Raw genomic sequence first — 26770 nt, forward strand, 5'->3', positions numbered from 1 at the left:
ATTATTCATTAAAATAGTATACAGTTAGTATAATTCATATATTTGTTATTCACAATAATATTATATGACATAATATATGAATTAATAAATTATATTACAAATCTAATAATATTTATAATTCATGACTAGATATATTTATGAATACATAATAATAATGTAACAAACAACAAAATAGCAATGCTTAATAAAACAAATAGTAACATTAATGTACTATTTATTGAAATATTATAAATTATTTAATATTAAATAATATAACAAATAATATAATATTTATGAATACATTAATGTATTATTACAAATAATAAATACTTTTTATTTATTTAAGTATTTAATATATTCTTTTTTAATTTTTTAACTGTATTTGTTTAGAAAAATTATTTTATAGATTTATTTTATTATTTATTTATCTATTTTCTTTATATCATATATATATATATATATATATATATATATATATATATATATATATATATATATATATATATATATATATATATTCAAATAGTTATTTTAAACTTTATTATTTCACAATATATGTAATAGTAATAGTTTTTTCCTGTTTTACTGTCTTTTTTTCTTAAACGCAGTCATGGTGCACATAAGAGACATTCAGACATGCATACTTTATCAACTGCTGCACATATTCTGACAGAAAAGCATTTCAGATGCAGAACTGCTTATAGGCACCGTACTGCTCTACATCAGCACATACAGCGTCATGTTGAGCTGGACTGTGGGTGGTTTGCAAACGAGGAGGTCTTGCAATAAAAAATAAAAAAAATAAAAACAGTAAGTGTGTATTAGTGTGTGTGATTTAATTTGAGCTCCATTTGCAGTGTCTGCGGGGTGAAGTCGAGGTTATTCTGTCTGCTGTCCTCTCTAACTTTAAGAACACCGATCATCTTGACATGCAGGCGTTTGCAAATCCAGTAGACGAGGAAGCGATCGGATTTCCTCTGGGAACGGGAAAGTGTATCCCGAGCTCCTCTTTAAACAGATAAGAGTCTTTTATAATCCATGGCGTCATGTATGGATCTGTCCCTTTTATAATTCACTTCCTGTGAAAAGGTCAACTATATTCACAGGGATTTCTGAAAGCATTATGTGAGTCTCTCATAAGAACATTTGTTCGTGCTCAGGTCAGAGGCTCTGCATTAACAGATTTCCTGTATCAAACACTTTCTTTGGCCGTTCGTGTCGTCATATAAATGAACATCCTGTCAGCCGTGGCCTCGGCTTACGGTGATTGGTCAGAAACACATTCTCTTCTGTCAGCAGCGTGATGAACGATACTAATTGGGAAATGTATCAAGAAACGATTTAAGCAGAACAGCTTATATACAGCAACAAAGGAGGACTTTCTCTGCTAATCTGTCCTGAATGCATACTAATATATACATATATACATACATATATATTATATATATATATACTGAAGACTGGAGTAATGATGCTAAAAATTCAAACTTGTATCACTGGAATAAATTACATTTTACAAGATATTAAGATATGAAACAGTTATTTTAAATCGTAATATTATTTCACAATTGTACGTTTTTTACTGTTTGTGGTTGTTGGTGTTGTTATTTGTTTGTTTTTGATCAAATAAACACAGCTCTGGTGAGCAAAAGAGACTTTCTGACCCCAAACATCTGTGTGATAAATGCATTTGAATTCACTCCTGAACTCCAAATTGTTTAACCCAGTATGTGCTTTATATAAATATGAGTGTACAGTAGTTTTTGAAGGTATGCTTCTGTTTTTTTTGCATTTCCCACATCCTACAGTAAATGCATTCATTGTCTTCTGAAAAACAACAAACATCAATAAATAAACTGTAGCAGCTCACAGCTCAATAATCAGATGCTTCTGAGTCTCAAACGCATGTTTTCTTCAGTACAGATCAGTTTGAGGACTGTGTAACTGTTGCATGCAGTGCAACCATATCTAAATATGATGAAGGAAAATAAACACCCAGAATGCATTGCATTTTACCACAATCAATGCTGTTGGCATCGTTTTAGCATCTCTAAACTCGTAAGTGGCACGTATGAACGTACAAGATAATTATGGCAGACATAATAGCAGGCTGTGGAGTTGAGGTGTTGTTTGAGGATCATGTCTCAAGATGTCAAACCCTAGCTTTGTAAATTCATCAACACAGCAAGAAGAGCATCAGCAGTAAACAGACGCGTTTGGGGTAATGTCACAACACGCTGGGGGAATTCATCTTGCTGTTTATTTCCATGCACTGTCTGTATTGCTTTAACACTCGAGTCACTGGAGGAACTAATGCAAATCAGGTAATGACACAAACACGCCCACAAAATTAGTGCTAATCAAGTACATCTGTAATAGGCTACCTGGAGAGAGAGGGAATGGTGCATGACCCCAGAAATACACAACACACACACTGCATCTTTACTCCACCACTGTAATCCAGTCATATAGTGATATTATAGGGCTGAGAATACTTCTAAAATCGCCATTCAATTTAATAAAGTGTCATAATGTGGCTGAAATAACATGCTACTCTTTGCACATTTTTGTACACATGCAAGATGATCTACTGTAAGTTATAAACTAATAATCTTGAATATGAATACTGTAAAATCAATTATTATTTTTATTCAGCCAGTTGTAAAGGCAACATATCTAATTTTTGCTTAGTTTAACTTAAAAGTATAAAAATAACCAGAACTAATAAATAAAGATTAATAAATAGTATACATATTAAAATATATATTTACTAAACAATTTCTAAAACTACAGTGGAAACAGAAAATATAATAACTCCAACTCATAATATTAACAAAAACTATAGTATATCAATTATACTAAAATACCAAATGTACTGTCTCCAACAATACAATGAACTTTCCTAACACTGTCATAATTTTATTAATTAAAAATGCTAAATTACTGCTCTTTAAACCCTATTAAGTACTGATAACTTATTTTAATTTCATTTCTCAAGTTTAGATTTTATACGTTTCAATAGTTTGTGTTCACTAAAGAATATTTACTAAAATGCAATTAACATTTTATGCATTTTAACTCTCTATTTTATGTTGTTGAAAGTAATCAGTTACTGAGATGACAACTTTTTCTATTAAGTGCAATGAACTTTCAGTAATAAATTAGTAAAATTAACTCAGCTCAATTAATAAATATGAGTATTAGGTTTTACAGTGCGTTTTATTTAAATTCCTGAATCTAATTGTGGTAGCAAAATTTAACTTGAACTGAAATTCAAATTTGAAATAGGAAGGAGACCTAAAATAAGTTCAAATTACAAGTAACTATAATATAAACCCCCAAAAAGTTGTTTTTCACAAGAGCAAGGAAAGTTTGACAGTATAAACTGAAAGTTGAATTAACAGCTTTGTAACATGAATACAAATTTAAAAGGTTTTACAGACATTTATTTGTATACAAAAGCAGAATAACACTTAATTTCCCAGAATGCATAACCTGTGCTGAATTGCAAATCAGTATTTTATTCCTGTCACTCCAAGTCAATTTTCTGTGATTTGTGGACAATTTGATTCAAATACACACTCGTCAACTGTGAAACTCGCATAAGCCTGCTAATAAAGCACATTCTAGAATGAGCCTCATTTGCATAGAATAAAAATATGCATGGCACAGTGCTATACTAGAGCGCTGCCTACTTAACTACCTATAAAGATATAATATATTGCAGTGCATCACTGTATCATTATTGCATCATGATTAAAACTGTGCGTCTGGGAAAGAGTGAATCTGGAGAACCGCTTTCAGTGTTTCATGCAGTTTGCTACACTTCTGTTCAGATCTCATAGAAGTTTAATTATACAACCTGCAAATTCATCTGTGAGATTAATGAGACTAATAAACACAAATAAATGCAATATTATGAGACTAGATTTACAATATAGGGCCTATCAATACATGATAAGGTGAAATTTTAGCAAAAGATCTACAACTAGTTACTGAATTCACCTCTATATTTTAAAATAATAGCATGCAATCAGTAACTAAGAGATAATATTTTCAATAACAATTAATCTTCTTGCTAGCTATCAGTGCAGATGGATGCATTTCTGGTTATAAACGGTGAAATGGTATCACTGTGTACGGTTGGAATCAATGACATTACACTGAAGACTGCTGCATAATTTAATATGGATTTCTGATTGAAATGACCCGATTTAATCAAGACGACAGGTTCACATGTGTGTTTGTGTGCATGCATTTGTCTCTGAAACACTCAAGTGAGATGGCTGGCGTGATGATGAACGATTTGTTGGTGTTAGTTCAATTGTGTGTAATTGGCAGTCTGTGATGAATTTACAGACAGGCTTTTCAGCTGATTGTTAGTGCATGTGTTTTCTGATCAAATTCATCTGCTCGAATGTTACTAGAATAACTACCATGAAAATTGGTTGAACATTTACTCACCCACATGTCATCCAAGATGTAGATGAGTTTGTTTCTTCATCAGATTTGGAGAAATGTAACATTGCATCACTTGCTCACCAGTGAATCCTCTGCAGTGAATGGGTGCCGTCAGAATGAGAGTCCAACCAACACTCCAGTCAATCAATTAATGTCTTGTCAAGTGAAAAGCTGCATGTTTGGAGGAAACAAATCCATCATTAAGACATTTTTAACTTTAAGCCTTCACTTGCGGACAAAATACGAGTTCATATTCATAATAACGCTTTATCCAATGAAAATGTCCATCCCGTGCTGTCCTCTCACATCAAATGCACCCACATATTTGTTTAGAACTATTTTTCACTGTTTTCACTTGATCTGTGCATATTTCTCTCCTGATTCAGATGAGCCATCACAAGAGGAAGCATTATTATGGACTCGCATTTTAGCTTGAAGCAATGATGTTAAGTTAAAAACGTCTTAACGATGGATTTGTTTCTTACAAACACAGCCTTTGTCTTCTCCAGATGTTAACTGAAGGACTGGAGTGGTGTGGATTACTTGTGGATTATTGTGATGTTTTTATCAGCTATTTGGACTCTCATTCTGACGGCACCCATTCACTGCAGAGCATGTGATGTAATGCTACATTTCTCAAATTTGATGAAGAAACAAACTCATCTACATCTTGGATGGCCTGAGGGTGAGTAAATGTTCAGCAAATGTACATTTTTGGGTGAAAAGAAAATATGATATATGATAAGCTAGTCCTTAAATTTGAGCATTTGTTCATTAAATGTCTTTCAGAATTCATGCAACACCCATATTACCTACTGCTTGTTAATAGAAATAGAAGCAATAATTAGCCAAATTGAAATTAATCCAAAATTGAATTCAGTGAATGCAAATCAACTATTAATTTCCAAGATAATAAATGAACATCACTTACTAAATTAAAGATGCAATATAATAAAGTCTGATACTGGCAGACTAATGCAGAATATTCTTTTCAACATATAACTTCACTCTTAGTTATGGATGCTGATCAAGTAACACTGAATCACATTGTTTAATGCACATTTACTTTGGTCCAGTGTATGTACAGTACGAGTGCGTCCGTTTACAGTGTGAGGTGTCTTTTGCTGAATAATGCTCATTACACATGCTGCTGTACGACATTAAATGTCATCAGCCCCACTATGCCATAATAACCAGCCCATTTTTTTTTATCTGCAGCTTTCAACGGGAGCAAATTATTATTATAAATACACAGGGAAAAGTATTAACAACCATAATGATCTAATGGCTGAGTTAGTCAGTTCCTGGGGTAATGTACATAATTTATGATTCGTGGAAAGACATTTTTAATCTCCAGATCCGTCTGTAGATTCAGAGATCAAAGCCAGGGAAGTCTTCTTCCCGGAGATCTTCACTGGCTAATGTCTTCATTATAGGAATGATTTACTTTCTTAAAACGAGCTGAAATAACTCACTCATCAAAATGTGCACATCGGATGTGGAATATTCAAGTTACTGTACATGAAAAGACAGAGTAAGTACAACACTTCATGCATGCCACTATATTATTAGATATGTTATAAATAATAATAATAGTATGCATAATTTATAATATTTATTTATAATATATGTAACATGACAGAGGTGTGCATGCTTTTAATTGAAACAATTTTAAGTAAAACTTTAATTTTACATTTAAAATTCCTATTTATATTTATGTATATTTAACTTGTAAAATATAAACAAAACTTACAGATAATAAAAAATACTTTGTTATTTTTTGATGGACACACACACACACACACACACACAAAAGATAATAATCTGGTCTGGTAGTTTTAAAATACACATGAAAACAGACTGTATTTGGCCAAAAAAATTTTAAGAATGTTCTTATCTTTCTTCTCAAGATTGTTCTAAAGCCAAGTTCTAAAGAATTTGAATTCCTAAAAAAAGTCTGTAAATAACCTCCCTAAGGCTTTAAAGCTACACTGTAAAGTTTCATGTGGACAACCGCATTTAAATACAAGAGTGAATCCCCTAAATTATCATTTTGTTTGTACACAATAGAACTCGCTCTAGAAATTGTGATAGAAATGTCTTGCACGTCTGATATCTGCGATTTTTAAACAAATAACTATTTCAGCAATAAAAGACTTATAATATTCTATGTTTTTAAGGAAACCTTTGTCAACAGAGTTGTTTTGTTTTGTTTTGTTTATGTTTGGAAGGCTTCTTCACAAAGGGTTGCCATGTCTTTTTATAAGCATCTGTTGGCTTGTGGTTGGGGCTCCAGTTTATGGAGTTAATAAAGTAGACTGGTGCAGGTTGTGATATTTTTGTATGTTTGTAGATTATTTCCAAGATAACACATCTGAAATTAAATCTATTATGTTCTTATTTGTTGTGGGGGGTTTTTCCTAGCAAGATCTGGCAACACTAATGACTCAAACCGTACAGTGATCTTTCACAGCACATACAGAAGAAAGACACATCTCTGATATGCATTTAAATACGTCATTAACAAGTATTTGTTCAGGATTAAGCATTAAAGGGTGAATTAACAAAGCTAATTAAGCTGCAGTGTGTATGTGGCCAAAGTTAGGATAACCTCCAACTGGTTTTAAATAGAAAAGTGCACTAGTGACACCAGTGATCAATGATGTAAACAATGATCGATCATGATTATGCGTGACATGAATTTGTCAAATTCGAAATTCGAAACAACTAAAAAAAAAAAAAAAAAAAAAAAAGTGTAAAAATACAGCTTTGAGGCAAGTTTTTGCCAAGAACTGCCAGAACATTTGAATAAAAAAATTATAATTATATATGTGTGTGTAGTTTTCACTATCCAGTTCACTCCTGGTGACGCCTTGGATAATTATTGAAAACAAAGACGGCGTGTGAGCCATTTAATGAAGCTGCATAACAGTGAAAAGGCCCTGCGTGAAAAAGAAGATACGAAGTTACTCGTTGTTTGTAAAATATGCCTATATGGGTTTTTTTCCCCTGTAATGATGATTCTCACAAAACCTGTCAAGAATGTGTCTGGGTTCATATTCAATATTTAAAAATTAATAAATTTTAGAACCATTCATATTAAAGTTTTAATATAATGGGTTTATCCATAAATACACATATATACAGTATTATGTAAATATCATTTTATATATTTTCCACATTTATAGTTTAAAATAATTCATTTTTATACTTATATTTAAAAATAACAACCCTAAATGTTTAATGGTCTCTAAATGTTTTTTTAAATGCAAAATACAGTTTTCCATTTTTTTATGCTTTTTTTTATAATTGCATTTTGATACTTTTTATACTGCCTTTTATTGCTTTAAATAGTAAAATATTACAAATGTTCAAAGGTAGTTTCAGGTCATTCGGTCTTTTTCACTCGTCAGTCACCTGTCAAATGCAAATAAATGCACATTTAATCTCTCACCCCTATACGTCCTTGAGTTCCTTTTCAAGCCAAAGTAATTCCAGCTGAAGAGAGACAGCTGCGTCTCCGATTATCAGCGTCTGGGCCACGTTTCCTGTCTCCTCCTCCAGGTTCTGTGCTTCCGCTGTGATGGGACGGCTGGCAGCCAACTTGGCCCGAAGCAGGTCCACTGTCCCTGTGTGTGGAAACAATATGATTTGTTAACTTTTGACTATCCACAAGTAATCCACACCACTCCAGTCCAACAGTTAATAGTGCTGTGGATTAGTTGTGGATTATTGTGATGTTTTTATCAGCTGTTTGGACTCTCATTCTGACGGCACCCATTCACTGCAGAGCATCCATTAAGTGATGTAATGCTGCATTTCTCCAAATATAATGAAGAAACAAACTCATCTACATCTTGGACGGCCTGAGAGTGAGGACATTTTAAGCCAATTTTAATTTTTGGGTGAACGGCTTTAATACTTTATAATCAAAGTCTTGAGTTCACATCCCTCGTAAGAGTTTCTTCTCAGTTGCCTAATGAACTTCTCAGTCTTAATTGCACTTTGCCTCTTCAGCTGTTGGCAGATCCTTCCACCCATAAAAGTCTAGTTTCGTCCAAAGAAATTTCTGGCAAACTGTCTGCAGTTTCTTTTAAAATTGGCACAAGAGACCTTATGCTACCCTCCGTTTGACCTCTATTGTCACCAGTAGTGAAAGACGCGGATGAACACACACAGTAATTGTCTATAATCAATTGACTTGGTTTAAATCCTGATGTGAAGACAGAATTAAGCTGATTGCAGAAGGAAAGTCATTCCAAATCTTTACCAGAAAAGCGTCTAGTGTGACAAACATGTTTATATAAGCCTAAAATTGTTTTAAATTGAGTGCTTTTACCAGCAAATATTAATATGCAATTCACAACGTCATTCACTTAAAATATTTTTTATATTTTTCAGCAATAGACTTTCACTAGTGTTCACTTGTAGCCAGATGGTTAGGTTTCAAACTTATTAATGTCTATTATGTTAGAGCAGCTTCTTTTTCAGCCTGAAGACACGATTCTACATCAGTCTGTATTGGTTTCGATCAGCGATGACCTTGAAAAAACAGATCGCTTAGCATTCTGCTTCTAGTCAAGAGTAATGACACGTTTGCTCATTTGATGTTAATAAATGTGTAAATCTGTGATTTGTAATGCTGCAGTGTGAGACTCGTCGCTGTCATCGGCACAGCGTGAGCCTCAATGTGAATTAAACATTAAACTTTGATCTGATTCGATTAGCTGGAGTGGTTATGACGTCTGGAGAAAAGCTGCTCCTGCGCTACTCTAAAATACATTGACGCTTGCCATTATTTCCAGAGGCCTCATGTATAAAACTCTGAATAGCTGTCATCTTAAAAACATATACGAATGAGTTACAAAAGCATATGTGTCAGATTCTACGCCAGTTAGCAAAGGTTATACATGCAACGGCTTCCCAAATATCATAAATGAGGCTTACAACACTGTATACACAATTTGCATATGTACTACACACCACTTTTTATAATGTTTCAAAAGATTTCTATTTCAAATAAAAGCAGTTCTTTTGATGCCATGGCATAATAATTTTTTTTTAGAATTCTGAGTTTCTTTCTGCCACAGGAAAAAAAAGATTTAAATGAGTAATTGCAGCTTTTTATATCACAATTCTGATCTTTCGTTAAATTTTTTACATTTTTTATAATTTAATACTTTTAATTGGCAAGGATGCATTAAATTGATCAAAAGTGACAGTAAAAATGTTTATTACAAAACATTTATTTTTTAAATGAATGCTGTTCTTTTGATGTGTCAATTTATAAAATAATTTTATATTTATATTTTTTATATTTTATATTTTAAACCTTTTCAACAAAATGTTGATGATAAATGTTAGTGGAACAGCAAATCAGCATATTAGAATGATTTCTGAAGGATCATGTGACATGTAGGAGTCCATCTTTGCACCACAAGAATAAATTACATTTTACAATATATTCAAAAAGTATGGTATCATTTTAAATCATAAGATTTCTCTGTTTTTATGACATTTTTTAACTTAGCAGAAGAGATATTCAGAAAACATTTAAAAATGTTACATTTGAACAATATAGTGTAAACTTTTTTTATAAGTAAACTTTTTTTTCTTTTCCAAATATGATCTAAAATAACTTTCGAAAATACGTTTGCAAAAGTGAAGACACTGTCAAACTGTTCAGGATCAATCTATTCCTGATAAAACCTCCAGACTTGGTTTATGAGGTTTTGTTTACACAAAACGGGCATTAAAAACTGTGGGCTGTGGAAGAATAAGGTCAGGTATCTGATGTGTCTGTTATGTATGGAATGGTCTTGTACTGAACGATTTGATTTTGTCTTCACCTTGGTTGAGTTAATCCGTGAGCGCTGAAGGTGGAATGATTGGAATAATCACAATTCCAAGCATTAATTGAGGCTCTGGAGAGTGAGAGAGAGTGATTATCTGAGCTGGATGTGTTTAGTGAATACAGAGCAGATACTTTCATCACTTTATCCAGCACAGTGATTAACGCGACTGATAGAAAGATCAAGTCTTTGCTCTCAGGGGTTAGTCGTCTCTGCTCTGATCTGAATTCCTTTTACGTTCATTTTAATCTGTTGTTGTTTATTTTTGTTTACTAAGTCACTACTGCTCATAGAGTTATCGATCTGAACCAGTCTCAGACTATAACCATGAAACCTCTGTAAGAAACTCGTCTCACAGACACGAATGAGTCCTCAAATCTGTCACACTGTGCACCATTTACTTATAAACTATTTTTAATCTAGAAATTGATAGTAAATTTCACAAATAATTAAAAAGAAAAAACAAGTAACACTGAATTAACCATGCAGTTTTGAAGTAGACAGACTGAAATATAAACCCGATTCCAAAAAAGTTGGGACACTGTACAAATTGTGAATAAAAAAGGAATGGAATAGTTTACAAATCTCATAAACTTATATTTTATTTACAATAGAATAAATATCAAATGTTGAAAGTGAGACATTTTGAAATGTCATGCCAAATATTGGCTCATTTTGGATCTCATGAGAGCTACACATTCCAAAAAAGTTGGGACAGGTAGCAATAAGAGGCCGGAAAAGTTAAATGTACATATAAGGAACAGCTGGGGGACCAATTTGCAATTTATTAGGTCAATTGGCAACATGATTGGGTATAAAAAGAGCCTCTCAGAGTGGCAGTGTCTCTCAGAAGTCAAGATGGGCAGAGGATCCCCAATTCCCCCAATGCTGCAGCGAAAAATAGTGAAGGAATATCAGAAAGGAGTTTCTCAGAGAAAAATTGCAAAGAGTTTGAAGTTATCATCATCTACAGTGCATAATATCATCCAAAGATTCAGAGAATCTGGAACAATCTCTGTGCGCAAGGGTCAAGGCCGGAAAACCATACTGGATGCCCGTGATCTTCAGGCCCTTAGACGGCACTGCATCACATACAGGAATGCTACTGTAATGGAAATCACAACATGGGCTCAGGAATACTTCCAGAAAACATTGTCGGTGAACACAATCCACCGTGCCCTTCGCCGTTGCTGGCTAAAACTCTATAGGTCAAATAAGAAGCCATATCTAAACATGATCCAGAAGTGCAGGCGTTTTCTCTGGGTCAAGGCTCAGTTAAAATGGACTGTGGCAAAGTGGAAAACTGTTCTGTGGTCAGACGAATCAAAATTTGAAGTTCTTTTTGGAAAACTGGGACGCCATGTCATCCAGACTAAAGAGGACAAGGACAAACCCAAGTTGTTATCAGCGCTCAGTTCAGAAGCCTGCATCTCTGATGGTATGGGGTTGCATGAGTGCGTGTGGCATGGGCAGCTTACACATCTGGAAAGGCACCATCAATGCTGAAAGGTATATCCAAGTTCTAGAACAACATATGCTCCCATCCAGACGTCGTCTCTTTCAGGGAAGACCTTGCATTTTCCAACATGACAATGCGAGACCACATACTGCATCAATTACAACATCATGGCTGCATAGAAGAAGGATCCGGGTACTGAAATGGCCAGCCTGCAGTCCAGATCTTTCACCCATAGAAAACATTTGGCGCATCATAAAGAGGAAGATGCGAATAAGAAGACCTAAGACAGTTGAGCAACTAGAAGCCTGTATAAGACAAGAATGGGACAACATTCCTATTCCTAAACTTGACCAACTTTTCTCCTCAGTCCCCAGACGTTTGCAGACTGTTATAAAAAGAAGAGGGAATGCCACACAGTGGTAAACATGGCCTTGTCCCAACTTTTTTGAGATGTGTTGATACCATGAAATTTAAACAAATTATTTTTCCTTAAAATGATACATTTTCTCAGTTTAAACATTTGATATGTCATCTATGTTGTATTCTGAATAAAATATTGAAATTTGAAACTTCCACATCATTGCATTCTGTTTTTATTCACAATTTGTACAGTATCCCAACTTTTTTGGAATCGGGTTTGTAGTATTTTCTTGTCAAACATATTCAAATATGTGAGCTTGTTTCTGCCAAAGGTAAAAAAAAAAAAAAAAAGTAATTGTTTTTAGTCATAGTTCATATCTTACAATTCTGATTTTATATAGATTAAAAAAAAAGCCACAATTACCTTTATTTATTTATTTAAAGTCCCATTTCAGAAATGGGCTTTAATATCCAGTAATCTTTACTGACTAATCTTCAAAATATAATTTTTTAAAGCATACCTGATTGACAACAGAACAGGTGAAAAACATTCACAGACTTACACTGAAGCATCCAAGTAAGCTATAGCTATCTAGAGACTAAAATACCATTTGCTATGAAATAAACAAACAAACAACTGAAACAAGCAGGAAATCCAAAGAGAGATTTAGCAGATGAATAGCTTTGGCATTCTGATATGAGTGTGATGTTAGCATAAAGGTCACAGGTTTAATTTTTAATTGTACAAGCATTGTGCTCTTAAATAAATCACACAACTCAAGCTCGCTCCAGCGGAAATTACTGTACAGAAGAGCTAATTAGCACATAATTGTCTGGATGAGAAGCATGAACTAAAATGAAAAGTAAACATAATTAAACTTGCTGATTTTTATTAATGAGCTGCTTAAAACAGTGTTTATTCATTAGTGGTGTTTACTGAGGCTAGAATAATTTTTTCTATTGATCATGCTTTGAGTCAGTGATTCAAACAAACCCACTCAAGCAACAGTTAAGAACCAACCAGAACATAAATGAATGTTACCAGAACATACCTAAATGTAGAAATACACTATATACATGTCAACTGCGTAACTCCCAGACAAGCACAAACAAACGCCATAGCATATTATACTTTACTGAAATGGAAAAATAAAACCAAAAAAAAAAAAAAAAAAAAAAAAAAATCAGCCAAGGCAACATATTACATTTTATTTTAAATTTAAAAAAGAAAGATTTTTAAAAATGACAAAATGCAATTACTGAAACTTTAACTGTATAATAAAATGAAAATGGAAAAATATATAAAAATTAAAGCTTAAAAAAAATAATAATAGTGTTTTAAAGACACTAAAATAACATTGCGCATCACAGCGTCACATTTTGCATGCTTGACAACCCCTCACATTTTCTTTAGAAGTGTAAATATAAAAGTTACCATTAAATAAAATCACATGCAGGGAAAACTGAACTAAATGGAAAATAGCCTGAAACTCAACTAAAGTAACATCTAAAAGTTAATGTACTACCCAAGCACATCACAAAAACAAGTCCTATGAAAATTTCATTTCTTGAAAGTTTTGACAAAGTTTTGACAAAGTTTTGGCGGGTTCCTCATGTTCTTTTTTATGACCGTTTTCTGACTAATGCATTTACTCATTTCACTTTTTTAGGATTTGTTGTGTTGGCTTGACAACATATCCATAAAACCTCTCATGAAAAATTTAAAGTGAATTTCATCTTGTAGTTTTTAAGCTACATCCAGTAAACTCAGAACATACTTTGCATGCTTTATTTTTCTAACTGATCTGACTCATAATCTTTCCTTATAATATCGACCTCATCCAAGCACAAAAGGCCTATAAAACATTCAAACATCAAGGCCAAGTTTTCTTTTTATAAACTGTCAAAGTTAAACTCATGACAAACTAATCTAGTTATTTTTGTGTCAACTTGATACTTTTATTCAGCAGAAGATCAGACTATTATTTGTTGTTTTTCTTTGGTTTGGCAACACAACCTCAGTGCTCATGAGCAATATGTATGTATAACATTGGAGACACAGATAAAAGAAGATTGTTCAGCACAGCAAAGCAGAAACCCACCTAAATAATAAAGTGAATGATATTGACATGATAAGATTAAAGACGCAGATGCGCGCTGGAAAACAACATTTATTGTCCTGAGGGTGAACAATGCTCATCATTAAATAAAAGACCAGCATTACGTGCCCTATACAAATCAATGCTCTCACTGTGAGGCTGATATAAGAATTCATATCATTTTTATTGATCGCAATGTATTTGTTTTTCATTATGCTTCCTCTTCAAGTTTCATCAACACTTAAATAACAAAAGTAATGTTCAGTAGAACGGTATTTATTTTAATATATACTGTATAAAAACCAGCAATAACCAATGAAATTTAAGTTTCATTCATTTCACCCAAAATTGTACTCGAATATACATAGATATGTCTAATAATATATATATATATATATATATATATATATATATATATATATATATATATATATATATATAATATGCACAATTAATTATAAGTAATATATATAATATATAATATATATATACACACACACACAATATATATATATATATATATATATATATATATATATATATATATATATATATATATATATATTAAATATGTATATATTTATATATGTATATATATATATATAAACACACACACATACATATAATATATACACACAAAAGAAAACAAACAAATAAATAAATACATTTAAAAAATAAATTTAATTTTCACTCAAAAGTTCATTCAAAAATATATGAACATATATAACATACATAAAAAAAACATAGAAATAATTAAAAAATATATATCTAGAGAGAACTATAAATAAATAAATGGTTTCTTGAGATGCACTTCAACAAAATTCAATCATCACAAAGTTTATTGACTTTTACTGTTCATTACATTTTACAACAGAGAAGCAAAATAAACTGGACGTTCATTAATTAATTACTAATCTAAGACATGATGTTTGTGAATGTTTGAAGTTCTTCTGCCTGTAACTCTCTGAACTCTCGCCACGCTTGTTTTTCTCAGTAGGTTTGAGTGACAGGTGGGAGGCATCGCTCTTATTCTCTTCACTTTGAGGATGAATTATTCATACAAACAAGCTTTGATCCCTTTTATCCCTCTTTGTGCATAAAAAACACATTCGGATTGACATTTTAACAGAAATGTTGTTTAGAACAAATCAACTCGCTCAAAGGGAGAACGACATTTCTGTGAAATGAAATCTCGCAAGATTTACGTGCCACCAGAAAATGAAAGTTTCACACAAATGATTGGCGTTACATTTATCTGGCCCAAAACGTAACAAGTGAAATGTGATTGGTTGCGTCACTTGTCAGTAACAGTATCTTCCAGTCTAAGTGGGCGGGTCTTGACCAGAAAGAGCTGCAGACTGAAGTACAAAAGAAAAATTCTGATTTCAAAAACATAAATTGTCAAACTCTCTTGTATACACAGCTTGTGATGGAAGTTTTTATTGTGGCGCCTCTCATGTTTCTGTCCCTCTAGGATGAATCGCTCTTGTTGTATAATGCCTCATTTATAAGTCACTTTGGATAAAAGCAGCTGCTAAATGAATAAATGCAAACGTTAATCCATTTAGCATTCTGATTTGGCTTCATGTTAATACACATTTGATAAAGCAGTCATATCTTTCTTTTGCCTGTAGTCATTTTTTAAAGTTGTTTTTTCAAGGATTATTTATGCTATTAATTATGTTAAATCCCCAAACTCTTCCATAATGGGCAATGAGATGTTTAATTGCTTCAAAAGAAATGTAAGTGGTGTATTTGGGCACAACTCCTACATGTTTTGTTCTTTAAAGGGATACTCCACCACAAAATAAAAATTTTGTCATTAATCACTTACCCCCATGTCGTTCCAAACCCGTAAAAGCTTTGTTCGTCTTCAGAACACAATTTAAGATATTTTGGATGAAAACCGGGAGGCTTGTGACTGTCCCATAGACTGCCAAATAAGTAAATTGTGTTCTGAAGACGAACAAAGCTTTTACAGGTTTGCAACGACATGGGGGTAAGTGATTAATGGCATAATTTTCATTTTGGGGTGGTGTATCCTTTTAAAGAACAAAACATGTAGGATTTGTGCCCAAAAACATAATTCGCTTACAAAAAGTAATGTCCTCGATATCCTCTGGAATCCCATTAAGCCACTTGTTAACAACCTCCTTTTTCAAAACAAGTAAAAGCTTTAATGAAATCACAAGGGGTATATATTTTATGTTGTAGAATAAGACATGAAAATATCATGAACTTATGCTAACCATAGATCTTATTTCAGGCAAAACTCACTGACTTTGCAATGACAGAACCAGAAGTACTAAAATACAAACTCACTTACAGGTTTTGGCCTACAAAAAAACAATCATCCAAGTGACCGAATAAGAATAAGCCATGAATAATTACACAGGACTAAATGAGAGCACCCTAGTGTGCCAACATTTTCATGACCTTGCTAATGCCTTTGAATTAATATACATTTAAAATGATTTGTGCTGAGGGAGTAAAACAACTGGCCCTCGGGTCAACAGCTGGCACAGTTGGCTTAAGAAAAATCACAAGTCGTATATTTAGCTGAGAGCAAACAGACACACTAGCTATAAACACGAGGCTAGGACGTCCTCACGGGCCACAGGAAAGAGTTTTCCATTGAATATTTAACACTTCAGAAATGTCTTTTCACTTCATGATGCTGTAATGCTCCAGAAAGTCCATATTAGTGTGTTTGCTTAAAACAGACATCTTGCATCTTCTCTCAGCATGAAAAGTCAGAGAAAGCCTTTACAATTATAAATGGATGTCAGGGGACATCTGCTATGCCAACAGAAGTGCCAGCATAGCATCTGGAAGCCATGTTCACGTAATGGAGACTGCATACTTCCTTGACAAACCGACTGCATACTTCCTTGACAAACCGTTTACATACTGTAAGCTGCTGAGACACAGACGCACGCTGTGGGCTTCATTAGTGTTGAATATGGAGGCAGTGACTGCAGTGATGTCTAAACACTGGCATCAGTGCCAGATGATTCACTAAGCTGGACGTTCTTAAACTTCTCTGGCTGCTAGATGCTTTATTATGGACATAAAATCTGGTCCACATTGCAGTTTATTTCGGCCAAAAATGGCCATTTAGAAAGCAAGAAACTGTCTTTGGATGTCTAAAGCAGCTAAACACTCCTATTTCTGAGAGCAAAGTGGACTATACATTATAGTAATTTATAAATATGAGCTTTTATACACACTAATAAATACATACATATATATACACACACATATATATATATATATATATATATATATATATATATATATATATATATATATATATATATATTATATATATATAACGTATATATATATATAATTAAACAAGCAAACACAATAAAACCAAATCATGTCAACTTAATAGAGAGCTTAAACTCAAATGCTGAACTGTGATCTCGAGGCATAGATATTTTATACTGGGGCATGTTGTCACATATTTTGTTGCATTTCCTTTTATGAGTTTTAGCTTTTAACCTTTCAATAGAGATGTTGTTGCCTATGTTGTTGAACATTATGGTTTCTTGTTAATTTAACTACATACAACTACAACTACATAGATATTAAGAGAGAGAGAGAGAGAGAGAGAGAGAGAGAGAGAGAGAGAGAGAGAGATCCTTTAAATACAGATGTTTTTGAAAATTATGTTGTATGTTACTTTGGATATTTAATGTAAATAAAAATCACTTATACTGAAACCAAAAATGCCTGTCATATTTTGTTTAATCAGTCTGCCAAAGCAAACAATCAAATGAACAATCAAATTATAATCGTGTTTTTGCGTACACCTAAAGTTCTTTTAATCAACTTTTGAGCAACACAGCACTATCACGTACATATTTTAATAAAATCTTACCTTAAGAGTGGAGACAAAACAAGTGTTTTCCGCGTCTTCAAGATTCTTGATCGTATAACAACAGTCAGGAAAGCTGGTAACTGAAGATCTCTCCCGCATCATATCATCATAAAACAAAAGTTCGCTCTAAGCACCAGGGTTTGGCTTATTTAATACGAGTATGAGATTTTTAATCAGCTCGTTAATTGTTAGGTTTTTCACACACGCGCTCAACAAACACGAATGCACAAACCAGCAACGGCGAACCAGCGGGTGCACAAATGGATATTAACATGCAGTGTAAGTTAGAAAGCTAATAAAATGTAAAACATATTAATTACCATACAGACCTTAACATCAACTGGATATGTATAATACTCTTTTAATGTTAAAATATTATGTTTAATTTTACAAATTATTACGACGGATGAAAAGATTAATTTACCAGGCACGCGCCTTTGCGTGACGTCATGAGAACTAGCATTTGTAAAGAAAAGGTGCGCTCTGAACCTAAATACTAATTCACACTACAAAAAAAAAAAAAAAAAAAAAAAAAAAAAATGACATAATTATGAGATAAAGGTGCATTTATCTTTTTATTTACTTATTTTATAAGTGGCAGAAACAAGTTTCCATAAAAATAGCAAATAAGTAGACTAATAACCGCAACAGTAATATATTCATGGCTCTGTACATAGCTGGGATCAGCTATTATCAGACCTGCTAAAACTTTCAAACAGCTGATTTGCTCAGAAATTCCTCACACTTTGTATTCAGTGAGTGATAAAAATACACTTTCAGTCTTTGATGCTCTTTTTGTCTAAATTTTAGCATGACTTCCTTAATAATAGCGTCAATGTCAATGTAAACTACATAATTACAGTGCTTATTTTTCATGCTTTCACTTAAAAAGCAATAAACCACATCAGTTTCTCACACCAGAATGTATTTTGCACCTGTGGGGTCCATGTATTTTCATGAGATCGCTCAGCGCTGCACAAACTGGTTGGCCCCGTTATCTCTAATATTCAGTTCTGCTCATGAATATCTTGTTTACTTGTCTCCAATAAAACTCCTGGATATCTTCCAAATGTTTGATGCTGTGAACCCCGCAAACTTTGGCAAATGCGGCTGGTTCTTTTTCAGAAGCTTGTACACACGATTTTGTTTACTGATGGACTGATAAAAACCTGTGCGGTGCATTCTCAAATTAATAGGCACTGGTGATTTCAACCAGCTCTTGCTGTTTGTCTTTTGATAACTATATGGAAACACATCATTGTTTGTTAGTGAGCAAATGATCAGTGTTATTTTGATTTGTTATTACTGTAGATTGTAAAACACTTTGGATAAAAGCTTTCTGCTAAATGACTACTTTACTCTTAGTTTCAATTTTGCATGATACATTTAAAATGAATGATCACTGATTGGTCCCATAAGATTTTATGAACAAAAAGAAGTTTCTTTAAATTTTTACTAATTAGGTTTTATCAGGATACTTTTAGTCTCTGAGAGCAACAGATCTGGCAATTAATCCGAGTTTGAGTCATTTTGCAGTACTTGATACAGAAAAGGACAACTGACAAAGTGCATTTTTAAATTAGGCTACATGTCTTTATGAATATTGAAGAATTTTTCATTATGCATTAGGGCCTTGAAAGAGGATGTATTTCATAATTCATTGTTTTAATTCAGGCAGCGATAAAAATATGGGATTTTGTCAGTGAAACAGCTCCTGTCTGAGAACAGCTGTGCTCAATATAATCTTGTCTTCACTGTGAGGGAAGTTACATCGAAGGGACATTAAGTTTTCACGCAGCCAAGTTTGAACAGTTGGAACGTTTGTCTGGTTTGCTGTCAGTTGATTTGTTTCATCCATCTTCAAGGGCTTTGGCAAAAACTTTGTCACAGATGTTTCTCTTAAAATTCCTTTGTTGAAATAAAAGTAGACACAAATGAGTCAATTGTTGAAACACAGTTAGTTTATGAAGATATAAAATTAGTATGCAAAGAAGCGTATTGTTTGATGAGTAAAGTTAAAAAAAATTTTCTTATTTAAGGAGCATATTCATGTTTTTTTAGGCTGGATCAGAGTGAAGTATCTATCATTCTGTAGACTATTACATTGATTTAAATCTGCCCCCGTTCTGAGCTGACAGGCATAGAAATGAGATCTATGTCTGCTATCTGTGTGCTCTGCCAAATGCTAATAAGATTGTGTTGGACATGACAGAGAGAGAGCTTAACACATCTCTTGATGGTCGGCATTAAAAACACACTCAAATAACTGGTCTTAGTTCCAGTAACATCTTTGTTGTTTTTCTTCCATTTTTCAGATTGATACTACAATGTGGGATGAGACGAGCAGATGAGATTGAGCTTGTATCAAGTTTTCATTATTTGTGATTAATTTTAGTGAAATGTCAGCCCAGTGTGTTGATTAGCACTCCTGCGACCTTGGCTATCAGACAAACGCCAGCGGCTCGGTTTGTGAATATTAAACAGGTCGGTCTAAATGGATCTCCAAACACTGTTCCACAGTCTCTCAGCTTGAATTATTAATGATGGAAGTTTATTGACCTGCATAAATCCATCAAATGCATGATTAGAAATGTCTTCATTCTTTGCCATACAAGCCATACTTACATTTGTTAAAACATTAGCCTTTAAAAAGAACATCTTTTTCTTAGAGTAAAAAAAAACAAACAAACAAAAAAAAGTTTTTGTGTTAATTTGTTGCCTTGTGAATCACTACAAGAGTGTGTTCCTTAGATATGTCTTTCAACCATAATCGAATCTCACCTTTTGCTTCAGCCAACTTTCAAGCTCAATGATCCTGTAGAAAAGTAAATGTGATCCCCCTAATAGCTAAATTGTTTCTCCTTGAGAGAAATTAGATTAAATTGAGAGCAAATGTAAATTGAGAATAATTTTTTACTTCTGGTCCTCAGGAAAAAATACCCAAGTAATCTCCTCTAGAGTTTCAACTATGTCTGAAGCCATGTTTACTTCTGCCAAGATACCAGCGTTTGCAATCTCATACCAGACACAGTGTGAACACAACACTTCTAATCCAATTCTTCCCAGATCAAATGATCTGAACTGCTACTCACATTCATTTTATGCCTCTACACTTACTGGATGTCAATCTATTTTCACTTTTTTCTAAGGAATTATATGAGAAACATCAGAAACAAAGTTGATACTTAAAGGAAACAAAACTGAGAACCCAGTCATGTCTGGTGTGTGATGAAAAGGCAGTTTTGAGCAATAAAATATTTATCTGTGATTAAATTAATATCAAAGATCAAAGACATTTCATAGACATTTCATAAAAAAAGACATGCACTTATGACATGTTAAATAAAAGTCCAAATTATAAAATCTGTATCTTTCAAACATCAAAAACTAAAAAGGTTTGAGTGGATCCTCACAGACCCTTTGAGCTTTTTCTCTCACAGTTTTCACTGCAAAAACTGATTTTTAGTTAAGAAACAAAAAGACAAAAATATCAGAATAAAGTAAATTAATGCTTAAAACATCTTATCAGCATATCTACCAGTATTTGTATATACATTTTTTCTAATTTCTTAAGAGACAAGACTTTTCCAGAAACAAGTCATTTTCCTTCTAAAGTATCCTTAAAAATGTTTGATTTAAAAATGTTGAGAAATTTGTAATGGAAAACAAGACCTAAAAAAGAAGAAGAAATCATTTTGGCACTGCTTGGCTTCCACTCTTCTGCATGTGAAGCTTAAATCAATGCTGGAACATTGTCTTGGTTTGTTGCACAGGATTGTGCAGTTTTGTGAGCATCCCCTGGTTTATTAAAAAGTGCAAATGAATAAGTGGCCATGTAACAGTGTATTTCCCCAATGTTGTTATCACATGTCTTTAAATGACGCTGACACAATGGCAGGACCGGATATGCCTTGGCTCCAAGCGGTGAGCCGTGATGTATTATCAACTTTGTGCTGACAGCTCATTTTCTTTCCTCTCTTTCCAGGTTGTGTCAGAAGAGCAGGCGAGGATGAAACTAAAGCCCAGTAAAAGAGATTCCCCCTGGGGGAGCCATAGACAGATGTGGAGCCCCTGGAGCCACTGACCCCGTGTCCGAATGATCTATGGATGAAGACCACCAACCCTCAAGAGTCAATCTTCCACTGCTGAGCAATTACACATTGGCAGACGCAAACAAATGTTGCTCGGTAATTGCTGAGTATCTACAGTCTGAACATTCAGTTCCTGTGCTTGATTTTCTCAGTTAGATTCCTGTTACAAGAAAAATAACCTACCACAACCGTACTTAGCCTGGATAACTCTGACCTACAATCCAGCAAATGCATGCAAAGTATCCGGGAAAGGCCATGTATCCTCACATTACCTTCCAATCACATGACCGTGAAAGAGGAAAGTTATAACGTCTCATCAAGAATGCTGAGGTCGGGCAGGCTTGCGGTCTAACAGGATCAATACAACCTCGCTGATTTATGGGCAGATTTCTCTTCCATTTAGTGCATTGGGGAAGAATCATCTGCCAAGACCAGGATTGTGAAACCAAGTCCCTTCGGTACTTTAAGAGTTGAATTTCCATTGCAAAGTAACCCTGCTCTAGACCTTTTAGGCTCTTTGTATCATTTAAGACTATTTCTTCAGATTTACAATCAATACAACTCTTACAATACAGTGTGAATTAAACTGTCAGTCGAAAGCAATTGGCTTTTTGGTAGGATAAGTTCTTTTTACTTTGTTCCTGGTTCAAGTTTACAAAATATTGGAAATGCAAATGCCTTCAAAATTCACAGAACTGGGTTGAAAAAGCAGCACCTCCAACCAGCCAAGTTTGACCCTGCTGATTTATAGGCCAAGTCTGACCAAGACTGTGAAACAGGTTTTCACAGTTCTCTTTGGTTTGCATTTCTATTGAAACGTAATTCTGCTTTAGACATTCTTTTAAAACTTTGTATCATTTTACACTATTTCTTCAGATTTACAATTAATCTGAGAATAATCATCTGCCAAAACCAAGACTGTAAAATGGGTCTCTTTGGTTTTCAAAAGTTGCATTTTCATTGAAATGTAATTCTGATTTGGTTTTTTTTAAAACTTTGTATCATTTTACACTATTTCTTCAGATTTACAATCAGTTCAACCCTCGTCAAGCAGTGAATCAAACTGTCAGTTGGAAGCACCTCCTTTTAAGTTCTTTTTACTTTGTTCCTGCATCAGGTTTATAAAATATTGGAAATGTAAATGCCTTCAAAGTTAGCAGAACTGGGTTGAAAAGGCAGCCACTCCAACCAGCACATTAAAGCTTGACCCTGTTGATTAATAGGCAGATTTCTCTTCCATTTAGTGCATCAGAGAAGAACCATCTGCCAAGTCCAAGATTGTGAAACAGGTCTCTTCGGTTTTCAAGAGTGGCATTTCTATTGAAAAAATAATTATGCTCTAGACCTTTTTTGGAACTTTGTATAATTTAGCACTGCTTCTTCAGATTTACAATCAATCGAAGAAGAATCATTTGCCGAGACCGAGATCGTGAAACTAGGTCTCTTCAGTCTTCAAGAGTTGCATTGCCATTGCAGAGTAGCCCTACTGTATACCTTTTTGGCCCTTTGTACCATTAAACACTATTCCTCAGATTTACAATCAATACAACCTTAGCAAAGCGGTGTGAATCAAACTGTCAGTTGGAAGCAATTGGCTTTTTGGGAGAGTAATTTCATTTTACTTTGTTCCTGGGTCAAGTTTTCGAAATAATGGAAATGCAAATGCCTTCAAAGGGTTGAAAAACAACCGCTCCAACCAGTCCTGCAAAGCTCGACCTGCAACTTCAGGAGTCCTTCGAAACCAAGTGCAACAGAGTGGACGACATTGCTGTGAGTGAGTGCATGTGGTGGTGGCCCTCAGCATGGTGTTGCCACCACCGGACAAGCGGCATGTGTGTCTTACCACCTTTGTCATCATGACCAGCATGGCCTTCATGGATGCCTACCTGGTGGAGCAGAATCAGGGGCCACGAAAGATCGGTGTCTGCATCATTGTCCTTGTTGGGGATGTCTGCTTTCTTATTGTTCTCCGGTATGTTGCGGTTTGGGTTGGAGCAGAAGTGCGGACGGCTCGACGAGGATACGCCATGATCCTTTGGTTCCTCTATATCTTCGTGCTGGAGATCAAGCTTTACTTTGTCTTCCAGAATTGTAAGGCTGATCGCAAGAGTCTGGAGACTGTTGCCCGGAAGGCTTTGACTTTATTGTTGTCCATTTGTGTGCCAGGCCTCTACCTGGTTCTGGTGGCTCTGGACAGCATGGAATATGTCCGTACCTTTCGGAGGAAGGAGGACATGAGGGGTCGGCTCTTCTGGGTGGCTTTGGACTTGCTGGACCTGCTGGACATGCAGGCAAATCTTTGGGAGCCACAGCGGACGGGTTTGCCCATTTGGGCGGAAGGTTTGATGTTCTTCTACTGCTACATTTTGCTTCTGATTCTTCCCTGTGTGTCCCTGAGCGAGATCAGCGTGCAGGGTGACCACGTTTCCCCTCAGAAGATGATGCTCTATCCTCTACTCAGTCTGGTCACCATTAACATCGTCACTATCTTCATACGTGGCGTCAACATGGTGCTCTTCCAGGACAGCCGGGTTTCCACCATCTTCGTTGGCAAAAACGTGGTGGCCATCGCGACCAAGGCATGCACCTTTCTCGAGTACCGGAAACAGTCACGTGAATTCCCAAATCGAGAGAACGCAACCGGAATTCCCATGGAAGTCCAGCAGAACTCGGTGGGACATGGACAAGCTCTTCCGAATGCTACGAGCCTCCCACATGAACCCACTCCAGCACGGGAGATTATGGATACATGACCAAGGAACCAAAAGGAAGGATTTTGTTTGACTTGGAGCCAACAAGAAGCATTCAAACCACCAGATAAGAAATGATAAACTGTTTTATGGTCCAGCATTATAAGGTGCTGCATCCTGTTGTGGACTGAGGTAAATCAACCAAATATGAGCTGTGTTGTTCAAAGAAAAACATTCAGTGTTTTATAATTCGTTCACCACAATTGGCAATGAAAAACCAAGTGCTGTTTTCTTTCTGTACAGTAGCAAAATGACTGTGGTGCAAAATACTTGTTTGAGAGACCAAACTGTTTCCATCCACTTTTTTGTGTGTGACTTCCTGTTGTTGAGGTGCATCAGATATTTTCTCTCTTGCAAGTAATGAATGGGGGAATGGAAAAAGAATGCAATGAATTTATCATTGAGGGAACTAGTTAGGTCAGGTTGATGTTTATGACCAAATGTTGGGAAGTAGTCCTACATGCCTGCAGTATGTGTTTGTGCTTGTGTATTATGATGTGTTGGCATTTAAAGAAATGAGAATAAGAGGAAAAAGTAAGAAATTTGTGTGCAATGACCTTTATGGAATTGTTTAGGAAAAAGTCAGTGAATGCACTACCACTTGGTTGGTATATGGATTATTATTGCTATCATTGTTATGATAATTATTCTATATACCACTTGTGTACTTGCTTTTTTACATTTTTGTTTGAGGATTCAGTTGTATTTAATAAAAAAAAAATGGATTTTTTTTTACATCTGCAAAGTGTTTTTATGCTAACAAGAATTGCTAGTCCAGGGTTGCCAAGATTGCACCCCCCCCACCCCACGAGTTAATGGTTTGACGTACTTCATAAATTATATTTGAATTGAAATATTTCTACAAATGATAAAACTGTGGTAGATGTTAAGTTTTTTGAAGGACGGCCATGGATAAGGAGCCTTTGAGCTGTCTTTATGAACACTACAATATAGCAGTTTTCAATTTGCATAGCAATTGCTGTGAAATATGTATTTTAGGTATGGCAACACCATATTTCGAGTTCTGATCGAGTTTGGATATGGTCACTGGGCTATTTACTGGGCCAGTTTTGTTACGCAGACCTGGCAACCCCTGTGCTGGCCGACCACCCCACACATTTTCTCCACATGAACAGAGGATCACAGCGTTTCCATCTCAGCCCTTGTTTAAATCAGTTCTTCTAATGTTTGAGTAAACACACTGTGTCTGCGGAAGCGGATGGAAGGGTAAATGGCATCTGGGAAAATGAAATAAATTACACGTGGCCCCCATCAGCAGGGACTCACCTTTCTGAAGCCACACAGCATGAAACTGATTTCTAAAACTCTAAGGCCTGGACACTGCGGAATTAAACAGCCTTCCCTCTGTACGCCGTGCGAATGCAAAAACCATTTACCATCCACGTCTGATTTATTCAGCATATGTAGCAACCTGATATATTCTATTTCAGCAACATTAATTTATTGCCACCTGCATATGGTGGGCGGTCTTGCTTGATGTTGACTCCGCTGCGTATTGTGTTTTTTGAGAATTTCTCTACTTTAGCGTCCACCCACCATCTGACAGCATGAATTTCTCTCTACGGTACAATGTTTCAAATGGCAACATACCAATTACTTTAATACTATTTAGAAAAAACACAGCACTGATTGCTTGTTTTTCTGAATCGTACCAGAGACAGAGATATTCAGAAGACACATGCCCCAAAACTATAATAGTCTTTTAGCATTACACACATGTACATATGAGAATGACTGTGATTATAATTTCAAGGTGGTCAAGATGTGCAACATTGAAAACTTTATAATTGTATAAATACTGTAAAACACATT

The 26770-nt window shown here is 34.6% G+C and overlaps 1 protein-coding gene and 1 long non-coding RNA gene across 2 annotated transcripts in view; one reads left to right on the forward strand and one right to left on the reverse strand.

Moving 5' to 3' along the window:
- Positions 1-18541, reverse strand: part of LOC122141050 — a 64572-nt gene extending 46031 nt beyond the window's left edge. Inside the window, exons 1-2 of the long non-coding RNA XR_006157513.1 lie at positions 18097-18541; positions 7895-8069 (exon numbers count right to left, since the gene is read on the reverse strand). This is a non-coding gene — a long non-coding RNA (uncharacterized LOC122141050). The remainder of the gene's footprint in view (positions 1-7894; positions 8070-18096) is intronic.
- Positions 1-25750, forward strand: part of LOC109112813 (transmembrane protein 121-like) — a 43134-nt gene extending 17384 nt beyond the window's left edge. The window contains exon 2 of the mRNA XM_042746889.1: positions 22082-25750. Coding sequence (XP_042602823.1) covers positions 23990-24940 — 951 coding nt within the window. The 5' untranslated portion in view covers positions 22082-23989 and the 3' untranslated portion in view covers positions 24941-25750. The remainder of the gene's footprint in view (positions 1-22081) is intronic.
- The last annotated feature ends 1020 nt before the right edge of the window (positions 25751-26770 follow it).

The sequence above is a fragment of the Cyprinus carpio genome, chromosome B20 (genome assembly GCF_018340385.1).
Source record: "Cyprinus carpio isolate SPL01 chromosome B20, ASM1834038v1, whole genome shotgun sequence".
Lineage (NCBI taxonomy): Eukaryota > Metazoa > Chordata > Actinopteri > Cypriniformes > Cyprinidae > Cyprinus > Cyprinus carpio.